The following is a 13,595-nucleotide window of genomic DNA, read 5'->3' on the forward strand; positions in this document are numbered from 1 at the left end:
AACCAGCCACCAATTGCAATTTCAAAGGCCTCACTGCTGAACAGAAACTGCTTCCCTTCTCTCCTCTGTTACAACCTGAGGACCAGCTTATCCACGGCATATGGCTTCTTCAAGGCCCCTTTAAGTATGTTCTTCTACCTTGATCATTTAATAAGCAGTCTTGTAGGGTGCTTCAAAAAGAAGCCACTTTGGAGGTGGTTTTTATCTTGTAAGCTTTGTAGCCCACTCACAAATTAGATCTTTATTGTCTGGAGTAATTGTTACTTAGATAGTCCCTCTGTGGTAAGGGGACCCTGTGTATCTGAAATGATTAAACACCTAGCTATTAACTGGAGGGCTGGTGAATTGAATGCGTCCAGAAGCACCTTGGAAGAAAGACCTGGTGATGACCGGACTGTTCGCCACTGACAGTCCTGTGGAGCACTTTTCACTTGGTTCGGTTTGGTTGGTTGGATTGTTGTAAGAAACCTATCCCTTTGCTTTTGCTGACATAAGTATCAACTTGAAGTACTTGTGATAGAAACACGTCTGTTTGTCTTTTAATGTAAACTTAGACAATGTCCAACTTCATGTACATGGTCCCATAAGGCTTTGTAATCAAGTTCAGAACCCCAATGAGAATGTACTGGAAGCATTTTGCTAAGAAGAAAACAGAATATGTCCCACGCTAACTCTCTGGGTCCCAGATCCGCTCACTCTCACTTTAAGTGCGCACTGCACAGATGATGCTGGAGGCCATGAGGGGGTGCCTCACCGAGGCCACTGCCCCACTGGGCCCTCTCTGTGACCAGGACACTGTCAGTTGCCAGACCGAGATAATGGTGGGTATAAGAATAGGAAAGCCGAGTGGTAGAGGAAAAGGAGGCAGGGGAGGAATCGAAGGAGGTAGAAGAGTTTATAGGCTGCTGACGTGCAGGGAAGCCAGGTAGAGAGGTAGGGAGGGGAGCAAGCCCAGGGCTGCGGGCCGGGAAGGGGTCGCCGGACTGTGGGTGCACACATGGCTGGCTGAAAGGAGCTGGGCAGGGAAATAAGGCAGTGACCACCTAGGGCATCTGGAGACCCCAGGTCTGCCTGTTGACCACCTGCACGCCTCTCCTATATACACCCTAGTTCTCACACCACACCAGATAGTGTGACGCCCTGTGTCACAGGACGTATCGTGGATGGTATGTGACACACACCTGTCCTGTAGCTTTGTGTACACCTCGGGAAATGTGAAAGGAGAAACAGAAGCTTCGTGAGCTCCATCATGTTTTATTCACTCATGTTCTCTGATAGGTGGGTCCTAACAGTATTAGATTCGTGGTTTTGAACTCATCGTAGTCTGGACTTGCCCTCATGGAAAAGAGGGTGACAGTGTTGAGCTCTTAACAGCATCCTTACGAGCAGGGCAGAAAGAGTGATTTTGTCATCTTTGACCAGATAATTGAGGCCTTTGCAACCTCACACTTACTGAGAGAGAAATCTTACTCTCCTTTTAAAATATGTGGAAGAATCCAAGGAAAAAAAATATATTTTCTTGTACTTCCTTGACAAACTGACAGATCACATCCGTAGACCCTCCTACTGGTAATAGTTCACCAGTCACTTAAATATTGGTATAAGAAATCATACTCTAGTCTTACCACTTGACAGATGGTTTAAGAAATGAAAACATTTTACCTAGGGAAGATGCCACAATAATTCTTCTAATGTGTATTTATCAGTTAATTTTTTCTGTCTCTAGTAGACTTTCTTTGTCAGGGTAGTTTTAAGCTTACAGAAAAATAGCACGGAAGGTGGAGTTCCCATATGCCCCTCTCCCAAGCACATCTGTTACAAAGGGTGAGCTTAACTTGGTGAACAGTTATTAACTACAGTCTTTTGGTGTCTGCTGTACAGTCCTGTGGGTTTTGACAAGTACATGTAGTCATGTGCCCAGCATTAAGGATCATAAAGAAGGGTTTCACTGCCCTGAATCGCCTTGTATTTTATCCATTTCTGCTCTCCCTAACACTCACCGATCTTCTATTGTGTCCTTAGTCTGTCTGTTCCAGAATATTGTGTAATCGCGTTCTAACTACTGTAGCCTTTTTCAGACTAGCCGCTTACACTATGCAGTATGCATTTAGGTTCCTCTGTCTTCTTGTGCCTTGAGCGCTCCTTTCTTTTTCTTGCTGAATAATACTGTGTGAATGTACTAAGATACATCTTGGTTGTTGTCAGTTTTGAGCAGCTGCAAATAAAGTTGCTGTCAACATTTAGATGCAGGCTTTTGTGTGGCCAAAGTCAGTACCTAAAAACATCTCATGGTAAACCTGTATTTCACTTTCTAAGAAATTATCCACGTCTCTTCCTAAGTGGTCTTGCTTTTTTTTTTTTTTTTTATGAAGGAAGGCAGAGGCAGACTTTATTGTCAGTGGGGAGCACTGACCAAGACCACAGCCTCTCAGGGGTCAGGCTCCGGCCTTGCCTGTTTAAATTCCTCCCACAATGAATGCTATTTCACATTCTCGCCAGGATTAGATTTTGTCAGTGTTTTGGATTTTGACCATTCTAAGTCTATGAGGTGTACTTTACCATAGAAATTTTGGAAACTAATTGTCAGTGTACATAAAAGTAATTGGTACTGTTTTTAATGGAGTCCGTGGAATCTATAGATCAAGTTAGGAAGAGTTGTTGTTAGGTGCGGTCGAGTTAAGTACAACTCATAGCCGCCTGAAGAACCCTGTCCAATCCTGTGCCATTCTCATAGTCTCTGACACCCTCAAGCACATTGCTGGAGTCTCTGTGTTGTCCTAACTGGTGAGGGTTTTCCTCTTTTTCTGCATCCCCCTGCCTTCTCAAGTGTGGTGTCTCTCTCCAAGGATAACCTCTCTTAGCAACATGCCCAAGTATGTGAGATGAAGCTTTATCGTCTTTGCCTGCAAGGAGCACTTTGCCTGCACCTTCTCCAAGACATCTTTGTTCTTTTTGCAGTACGTAGGACAGTTCAGCACTCTTGCCCAATGTGACAATGCAAAGGCATCAATACTTCTGTCATCCTCAGTCACTGTCCAGCTCTTGCATGTACGACAAGTCGTTAAAAAGATGATCACCTGAATCAGGCATACATACCTTAGTCTTAAAATTGACATCATTGCTCTTCAGTAAATTGGAGGGGGTCGGGTCTTTGTCTACAGATATTTTCAGTGCAATATGTCTCATGATCTCTTGACTGCTTCAAGTGATCCAAGTGTAATTATTGTGGGTCCAAGTAAGATGAAGACATTGACAGTATCGATCTTTGTCTGTCTATCTGTCTGTTGTCTATCTATGTATCTATGTGTGTATGTATGTATTCTATCTATCTATCTATCTATCTATCTATCTATCTATCTATCTATCTATCTATCTATCTACTTACCTACCTGTCATCATGATATTGCCTGTGGCTCCAGTGACGAGGATTTCTTTTTTTTCTTAATGTTGAGATGCAAGCCATATTGAAAGCTGCATTTGATCTTCTGCAGCAGGTGCTTCAAGTCCTCCTCACTTTCAGCAAACAGAATTGTATCGTCTGCATAATGGAAGTTATTCATGAGTCTTCCTTCAATCCTGATATCACATTCCTCTCCATAGAATCTAACTTCTCAAATTACTTGTTAAACATACAGATTGAATAAGTATGGAGAAAGGATACAGCATATTGCTAATTACTTTGGAGCTGGGATGTCTGTATTTTTGCTTGTTTATCATTGTTCTAATTAGTACAGCAATTGGTCTGTCAATTTACTGTACTTGTGGGTTGCTGTGATGCTGAAATCTGTGCTACTAGTACCTCAAATGAGAGAGGAGTACCCATGATGGACAGATTTTAGTGGAGATCTCAGATTAAGATAGACTAGGAAGAAGGATTGACCATACACTTCTGAAATAACAGGCCTATTAAAACTCTCTGAACATCTCAATTCTCAAAAACCCTATTGCATTTCAGTAATACTGAGTCTTCCTATCTATGCTCATGAAATGTCTTCATTTACTTATTGTTGTTAATATGCTGTCAAGGAACCAACTCATAGCTGATTCTTAAGCAGGTTTTCCAGAGTTGTAAATAGCATAGGGGGAGATTGCCCAACTTTCTCTCATGAAGCAGCTGGTGTATTGAACCATGTGCCTTTGGACTGGCAACAGAATTCCTTAGCACTCAGCCAGTAAAGGCGTTGGCAAAAGAAATTAGGCCCCAGAAATCAATGAAATATCAGTTGACATGTTTCAGATAGCAGATGCAGCCCTGCATGTGCACACCAGTCTGTGCCAGAAGATTTGGAAGACAGCTTCCTGGCCAACTGACTGGAAGAGATCCATATTTGTTCCTATTCCTAAGAAAGGTGATAAAACAAAATGTGGAAATTATTGAACAATATCATTAATATCACATACATGTGAAATATTATTAAAGATCATCCCAAACAGCTAGAACATTGACAAAGAGTTTCCAGAAGTTCAGGCTGAGTTTAGAAGGACTGTTTGTTGTTAACTTGTTAAGTGTTGTTGAGTCTTAGATGACTCATGGTGACCCTATCGATGGAAGACCTAAACACTTGTATAACTTTCATTAGAAGGGTTGTAGTACCAGGAATATCATTGCTGACATCAGATGAATCTAACTGAAAGGAGAAGATACCAGAAGAATGTCAATTTATGCTTTATTGATTGTGCAAAGGCTGTGTGACTATGTGGATTGTAACAAATTATGGCTAACATTAAAAAGAGTAGAAATCCCAGAACACTTAATTGTGCTCATCTGAAACCTATACCTAGGTCAAGAAATTGTTGTCAGTACAGAGTAAGGAAACTACGTGATTTTAAAATCAGGAAAGGTATGTGTCAGGTTTGTTTCTCCTCTACATAACTATTCAATCTGTATGCTTACAAAATAATTCAAAATGCTGGACTCGGTCAAGAAGAATGTGGCATGTGATCAGAGGAAGACTCATCAATAGCCTACATTACACAGGTGACACGACCATGCTTGCTGAAAATGAGGACTTGAAGTACTTGATGCAGATGATCAGAGACTATAGCCTTCAATATGAATTACATTCTCAACATCAAGAAGACAAAAATTTTCACCACTGGTCCAGTCGGCAACATTATGATGGATGGAGAAAGGAGTGAAATTGTCAGTGATTTCATTTTACTTGGATCCACAGTCAACACCCTTCGTCCCAGCCGTCGGGAGCTGTATTGCACTGGGAAAGTCTGCAGACCTCTCCAGATTACTGAGGAGCGATTTCAGGTGCACATGATTCAGGCCATGGTCTCTTCAGCTGTTTGCTAAGCATCTGAGAGCTGGACAGTGAATGAGGATGACAGAAGAAGAATTAATACCTTTGTGCTGTGGTATTGGAGAAGAGCACTGAATATCCCATGGACTGCCAAAAGAACAAATAGATCTGTCTTGGAGAAAGTGAAGCCAGAGTGCTGTGTAGACAAGACAAAACTTCATCTCACATACTTTGGGGATTTTTCTTAGGAGAGGCTTTCATTAGAAAGCTACATCATGATAGGAAAGGTAGAAGGTCAGTGCAAGAGAGGAAGACCCTTAACCAAATGGCTTGATACAGTGACTGCTGCATTGGGCTGAGGTATGTCAGAAATCATGAAAATGGCACAGGATAGGACAGAATTCAGATTTGTTGTTTGTCATCCTCAGCTTAACAGCAACAAGCTTCCAGAGCTCCCTTGCATTGACTTCGACCTCTTTTTAAATTTTATGTTGATGATGTTGTTGTTCTTAGATGCTGTCCAATAGCTCTGACTCGTGATGACCCCTTTGTACAACAGCTTGTAACCATGCCCGATTCCATGCCATTCTCACAGTCTCTACCGATAGTCATTGTTGCAGTCATTGTGTCAGTCTAGCCTCTTGAAGGTCTTCTTCTCTTTCACTGACCCTCAGCTTTTCCAAGCATGGTATCCTTCTCCAGGCACTGACCCCTCCTCCTAACCTGCCCTAAGTGTGTGAGGTCAAATCTCACAATCCTTGTCTCTCAGGAGCACTCTGGATGTTCTTTTGGAAGTATCCAATGCATTCTGTTCTTCTCCACAAACACCACAATTTAAAGGTATCAGTTACTCTTCGATCTTTTTTATTCATTCCTTGTCCAAATTTCACAAGGATATGAAGTAACAGAAAATAGCATGGCTTGAGTCAGGTGTACCTTAGCCTTTAAAGTGACTTCCTTGCTCTTAAGCACCATATAGAGGTCTTGAGCAGCACATTTGCCCAGTGCAATATGTCATTTGCTTTTCTTTTTATAAAAGCTTTGTTCAAAAACAGTTCACATGCTATAAAATTCAGCCTTTTTATATACACAAATCACTGGTTTTACTGTGTACACAGGGTTGTGCAGCCACAGCCGCAGTTGAATCACCCCACAGAGGAAATCCCATTCATAGGCTGTCATCCTCTCCACCTCCAGACAGTTGGGTTTTGACTACAGTCTTCCTGAAAGCTGATTGTGGGTCCAAGGACAATGAATTCTTTGACAGTTTTGATGCTTGCCCTATTTATTATGTTACTAAGTTGTATAGCTTCTCTCTTGTAGATACACTTGTGTGTTTCTTTTAACTTTATTTATCCTCATGTAAATGTAACATGGCATTCTATTTTTCTTTCAGGCCAGTTGCTCATTGCTGGTTTACAGGAGAACAGTTGACTTCCTTACCCCTCTGCCTTACACCCTTGCCATAATTACTTATTCATTCCAAGAGTTTTCTTGGTTGGCTTGTTTGTTGATTGTCTAGAATTTTCTACATAAACAGACATATCTATGAACAACGAGTGTTTTCCTTTTTTGCCCTCAATCTGTGTAGTTTTCCTTTCTCATGTCTAATTGCATTGTTTGGACAGTGCATTGTTCACTAGGAATGATGAAAGGAGACATTTCTTTTTCCTGATTTTCTTTTGAAATTATCTCTTTTCTAACTATTAAGTGTGTGTTAACATAGGTTTTTGCTAGGTGTTCTTGTTCCAGTTTTGGAAATTCCTCCCTGTTGTTGGGAGGAATTTTAGAAATTCTAGTTTTAGAAATTCCTTCCTGTTGTGTTACATTTTGTCATTTCCTTTTTCTGCACCTATTGATATGTTCAGGTGCTTTTCTTCTTAAGCCTCTTTCTGTGATGGCTTATATTAATTAATTACTGAATATCGAACAAGTCTTACATACTTGGAATAGATTCCCTTTGTTATGGTATCTTAACCCTTTTTATATATTGTTGTATTCCATTTTGATACTAATTTCAAATATTTCAAAAATTATGTGCATAGTAAAAGGGTACGATCTTACTTGTTAGAGTTGCAGAAAGGCAGTTCAGGACATGAACATTATAAGAAGGCCTTGGTAGATCATAACAAATTAGGGATGACGATAAAAAAGAGTGGGGATCCCAGAACATTTGAAACCTGTTCATAGACTGAGAAGCAGTTGTCCACACAGAGCATCGGAACACCGCAAGGTTTAAAATCAGGAAATATTTGCTTCAAGGTTGTATCCTTTCTCCACACCTACAAGATCTGTATACTGAACGACCAATTTGAGAAACCAAACTAACTGAAGAAGAATGTGGCATCAACAACCTGCATTACCCAAATGACTCAGCTTGGCTTGCAGAAAGTCAAGAAGACTTGAAACACTTACTTCAGAAGATGAGAAACTACAGCCTTCAATATGGGTTACATTTCAGCATCAAGAAGAAAAAAATCCTCAATTCTCGGCCAGTAGGCAGCATCATGGCAGATGGAGAACAGCTGTCAACTCTTCGGTAAAATAAAATGTCTTCTTTGTCTCTCGAATTTCTACTTCTCAGGTAAAGCTCTCCCCCTCCTTCTTCTCCACTACTCGTGAAAAGCTGAATCGGCAAAAAATAAGATGTTCCAAGGAACACCTCAAAAAACAAGTTGACCCAAGACTGTACCTGAAAGATAAGAAAAAAGCTCCAACCGATAACTGTCCAATCAAGACTTCTTCATGTGATCTGCTGAACCCACCAACAATGTTTATAAAATCCCCATTAACAAAAAACAAAACAATAACAACAACAACAAAAAAACCAGCAAACCCACTAACAGCAAGAGCAGTTGACTTCTAATTTAAGAACTCAGCCCACCCGCGTCCAGGCAAAAATAAAGCAGCGTATTGCTTCACCTGTAAGCCTTGTATGGTTGATTGAAGTACTGCCGGTACGACTCCAGACTTACTCCTGTTCTGTAAACCTTTTATCCACGATTTCATTGGAGCCACAGCCACTACCCTTGATGGCAGCAGTCAAGAAATCAAAAGCAGTGTTCCTTCAGGAAAATCTCCTGTCACGTACCTCTCCAAAGGGCTGAAAAGCATTAATGTCAGTCTAAAGATGAAGGTATAATACAAGCCATGATATTTTCAGTTCTTCCTATGCATGTGAAAGTTGGACCATGAATAAGGATGACAGAAGATGATGCTTTTGAATTGTGGTGTTGGCAGAGAGCACAAAATATCCCATGAGCTGCCAAAAAAGCATGAATATATCTATGTTGGAAGAAGTGTAGCCAGGGTGCTCTTTCGAGGCAAAGATGGTGGAACTTGGTCTCATATACTTTCGGCATCATGCTGTCAAGAGGGACCAGTCTTTGGAAAAAGACATCCTTCCAGGAAAGGTGGAGGGTCAGAGGCAGAGAGGAGGACCCCAACGAGATGGACAGTGACTCTAGTAGTTACTGGGTCATGAAACATGAGGATGGGATTGGACAGAGAAAGATGCTGACCTGTTGCTCATAGGGTTGCTGTTAGTTGTAGTCTCTTTGAAGGCATAACAACAGTATTGCACATAACAACAGTATTTCTCCTTAATATAAGAAAGACTCTTTTAATGTTTAAAACCCTTCATCATAAAATGAGATTTTTTTTTTTTTTTGCAAAACTTCCTTCTCTTGGAAGTTGTAGTATTCCACTGTTAAGATGATGAGGTCACTCGCCGAGGGGAAGTAGTGGAGCACAGTCAAGAGATGAGCTAAATTGGCAAGTGAGCCACTTTTTTCTGCTTTAAATATTTCAAATGAAGACAATCATCTTTACAGCCATTGAGGGATGGCTGCTTCTCACTTCTGTTGACTTCATAAAGGAGAACTGTCCCCATCAACAACATCCACAGTGTAAAACTAATAAGGTCACACGTAACTCCATGCTCTTCCACCTACTTCTGCAGATCCCATCTCCAGTCATACTGCTCTTTTACAGAGTCTGTAATCTGTTGTAGTGGCCACATAGATCTTGTAGAACTGTAATCACAGTTACAGGGTTTTATTGGGGAAGTCCATGAGATATAATACAGGGGGACAGCAGGATACATTTCTTTGTCAGGGCAGCTTCTCAAGCAACTCACAAGTCCTTCAGCCTTTAGTCTTAAAGGGTTAGGCTGGTGTTACAAGTTCCCTTATCCTGCCAGTTACAGCATCTCTCTTCAGTCCTCCAGCAAGCTCGGGTGAAGGCCTGTGGCTCTTGGCTTCACGAGACAGCAGTGACCAGTCAGCTCTGTCTTGTGTTGGATCTCTGGTTCTCTGCTGAGGCTCCTACTGCTCTCATACCCTGGTCTGACTGGTGCAAGAATGTCTGGCCTCACAGGGTGCATTCTGCATTCCGTGCTTACTCTTCCTCGCTGATAGTGAGATGACCACTTAGGCTGATAAACTTGTTCAATTTAAACTTGACGAGTTGGGAAAACTGGTCAACCCCATAATGATTAGTTTATATGTACCCCTGTGTAAAATTCCACCCTCTCCTGGGGCAAAAGACAAAGTTGATAGCAAGGAAAGTCATTTTGAGCAATAAGCCCATGAAACCATGGGGACGTTGTGATGACTGAGTGGATTAGTTTGTGTACCTGCCTGCCTGCTGAGGGGTCTGTGATAGGTGTTAGCCTCCAGAAGTTTCTCTTTCACCTGTTTGACATCTGGAAGACAGATGTGATGTGCCTGGAAGGTGCTCACAGCCATCCTTCAAGATGGTGTAGAATTCCTTCATTGCAGAGGATAGATGCCTGACACAGTCTGGAAGGACTCTAGAGATATGACTCTGGGATGAGTATTTGACGGGGGTGTGTGTGAGAGAGAAAGCGTTTGATGTCCCTCAAATTTCCATAGTGGCCTGCTCTGTTGGAAGACACTCTTGACTAGAATAACTTCTAGCATCATTCCATTGCTTCTGAATGAATAGTGTTTCATCATTATACTGTATGCAAATTATATGCCTTAATAATTAATACCATCACTGATACAAAACCAAAATACCAACTCCTTATCATTTGTTGTGTACTGTCTAGTTGAAACTGACCCACAGCTGACCCCACAGGTTATCAGAGGCAGTTCATCAAACGGGGAGATTGCCCATCCTTCTCCCGAGGAGCAGCTGGTAGATTTGAACTGCATGCCTTAGGGTTTGCAGCTTAGTTTCTTACCACTGGCCACCAGAGCTCCCATTGAGCTCCCTTGTCATTGGGTTGATTACTAATCATAGTAAAGCTCTAGGGCAGAGTAGAGCTGACCATAAGGTTTCCAATGCTGTATATTTTTATGGACCTGATTGCCACTTCTTCCTCCCATGATGGATTCGAACCATCTTCCTTTCAGTTAGCAGCTGAATGTTGAACCAGTGTGCTACCACAACTCTTTGGGATGAATCAGTGACTTACTTCTTACTGGTAGAGTATTTTGTCTGCCCTCCAGCCTCTTTCCCATTTCTCTCAGCCCCTCCCATCTCCAGAAATGAATGTGGAGGACCTGCTTTGCCTGGTGAAGCCCAGAGGGCCCAACCCCTGCCTCACACAGGCCTGTGCTGCCCAGAGCCCCGTCTCTTTTGACCAGTGAGCACCAATTACTGCCCCGATGTGACTGGCTCTGTTGACCAATGAGCACCAATTACTGCCCAGATGTGTAAAGGGCAGGATGCTGTCTGTATCGCTTGAAATTTATGGCCTTTTTGTCATGCAGTGTCCAAAGGCCTCTTTTGTTTCTATAACAAGAGTTTATCTTAGAGATATATGATATATGGGATTCTCCTTTTTAAAAAATTTTTTTATTGTGATTTTAACGAAAGTTTACAGAAAACTTGGTTTTCCATTCATTCATTATTGCACGTTACCCTCCTCAGTTCACTTTTCTCTTTAAAAAATTCATTAATTGTTGCACTGTTTTCTCCTTCGCCCCCCGCCCCCGAGCTCCAGTCAGCTTTGCTATGCACCTCTTAATCTGGACTGTTGTCATGCAAATAATGCCTAATCATATATTCTTTTTAAACAGTTCTTTCCCTTATCTGTCCCAATGTAGTGTTCATTATTTCCCCCCTCTTTTCTTAGTTTCCCTCCAACCCCCATGCCAGTCTTTTTTTATAACAGTGGCATTATGCAGTATTTGTCCTTTTGTGACTTGAGATATTTCACTCAGCATAATGTCCTCCAGGGTCACCCATTTTGTATAATATTTCATGCTTTTCAGTGCTGCGTAGTATTCCAGTGTGTGAATATACTACAGCTTCTCTATCCATTTGTTTGTTGATGGGCACTAGGGTTGCTTCCATCTCTTTGTTATTGTGAACAATGCAGCAGTGAACATGGGTGAGCATATATATCTGTTTGGGTGGCAGTTCCAGTTTCTTTAGGGTATATTCCCAGTAGTGCACTTGGTGGGTCAACTAGTATTTCTATTTGCAGCTTTTTGAGAAAGTGCCATACAGCCTTCCAGAGGTGGTTGCACCATTTTCTACTCTGACCAGCAGTGAATAGTGTTTCAGTTTCTCCACAGCCTTGCCAGCATTTGTTGTTTGCTGCTCAATTGAACTTTGCTGTTATTACTAGGGTGAGATGATATCTCATAGTTGTTTTTATTTGCATCTCTCTTAGAGCTGGGGATTTTGAACATCTCTTCATATGTTTGTTCACCATCTGAATGTTTTCTTTGGGGAAGTGTCTGTTCATATTCTGTGCCCATTTTGTAATTGGATTGTTTACCTTTATCTTGGAAGCAGGAGTGGCATCCACTTCCAAAATAGCTTGCCTCCAGAAACACTATGAATGTGGAGAAATGATGAAAGTTGTACAAGCATTCAGGTTTTTCGTTCATAGGGTCGCATGAGTCCACAACTTGATGGCACCTAACAACAACCACAACAACCTTTATCTTGTTGAGGTGATGTATGGAATTCATATTAAAAATTCTTTTCGTTTGTGTGCGTGAGCAAAAAACATATGCACCTAGAGATTTTTGTCTTTCCAAATGTCCTTGTTTTGCTGGAAGTGGATTGTGGTTAGTTGACCATAATAACGGCCAGTTTCCTTGAGCTTAAAATACAGGGAGAGAATAGCAGGCAGAGAGGGAAGGCGTGGCCATGTCAGCAGATTGGTAAACCCCTCAAGGTGGTCTGAGACGCTGCCCGCGTGCAGTCAGAGCCCAGCACTGCGGATCCTGCCTTGTGACAGTCACTTTCTCATAAAGTAACCACTCTGTCCGTGTCACATCATTTTCTTTCTCTCCTTTTCAGCTTATGGAAAAGTGTTTCTGGTGCGTAAAATCAGTGGTCATGATACCGGAAAGCTGTATGCCATGAAAGTTTTGAAAAAAGCGACGATCGTCCAAAAGGCCAAAACGACGGAGCACACGCGGACGGAACGGCAGGTCCTGGAGCACATCAGACAGTCGCCCTTCCTGGTCACGCTGCACTACGCTTTCCAGACGGAAACCAAACTCCACCTCATTTTAGGTAGGTTGTGTCCAGACTCTTTAGAAAAACCCTTTTACTTTGGGATTTGGGCCATAATGTTCTCAGAGGCCAAAGACTTCTTGTGCTTTGGTAGGTTAAGTATTGGACTACTAATGGAATGGTCAGCAGTTCGATTCTACTAGATGCTACATGGGAGCGAAATGGTAGATCTTCTCTTGTTACAGATTACAGCCGTGGAGGGTCACTTTGAGTTGGCATCGACTCGATGGCACAGGAATCAATGGTTTGGTTTGGGGTGCTCAAACGGACACTTTTGTTTAGATGAAGTGAAGTATTTTGACTCTCATTCTCCTGTGTGGTACATTGCTCTGGATGTGGGGTTTTCTTACCTCATGGGATGTTCTATACTTGACTCAAGGAAAAATTAGTTTGCTAGGTAGGAGTATATACCTTCCTCCCTGAACTGTATGTTTCCATTACATGAAGATGCTGAATGGGAAATAAATGAACCGTAAGTACAAACACTCCAAACTCTACAAAGTCTCTGAACTCTATAAATGTATAGAAATGATATTAGTTATAGAACAAGAGTTCAGTACAGAAATGGTATTAGTTACAAAACAGAGTTCAGGTCCTTTGTGCAAAACTTACTCTCAGTCCTAATCAACCTAATGACACTTAACCACTGCTAAACGAGACTAGTGCTGTTATATCTGGAGGAACACTCTTCCACTTTGTACATCACTTTTTCTCAATGTGCTGTATGAGGTAACCCGGGTTTGCTGTGATGCTGAACCTTGTACCATTGGAGTGTCAAATACCAGAATGGTTTTCCAATGTGCACAGTGTTTGGTGGAGCTCCCAGTTGTAAAACAGGTT

General features: G+C 41.7%; 1 protein-coding gene across 1 annotated transcript in view; it reads left to right on the forward strand.

The window, feature by feature from the left end:
• Window positions 1-13,595, forward strand: part of RPS6KA5 (ribosomal protein S6 kinase, 90kDa, polypeptide 5) — a 241,437-nt gene that overhangs the window by 104,915 nt on the left and 122,927 nt on the right. The window contains exon 3 of the mRNA XM_006879119.1: window positions 12,537-12,755. Coding sequence (XP_006879181.1) covers window positions 12,537-12,755 — 219 coding nt within the window. The remainder of the gene's footprint in view (window positions 1-12,536; window positions 12,756-13,595) is intronic.

Source organism: Elephantulus edwardii, unplaced genomic scaffold, assembly GCF_000299155.1.
Source record: "Elephantulus edwardii isolate Elephantulus edwardi_28Jun2011 unplaced genomic scaffold, EleEdw1.0 scaffold00002, whole genome shotgun sequence".
NCBI lineage: Eukaryota > Metazoa > Chordata > Mammalia > Macroscelidea > Macroscelididae > Elephantulus > Elephantulus edwardii.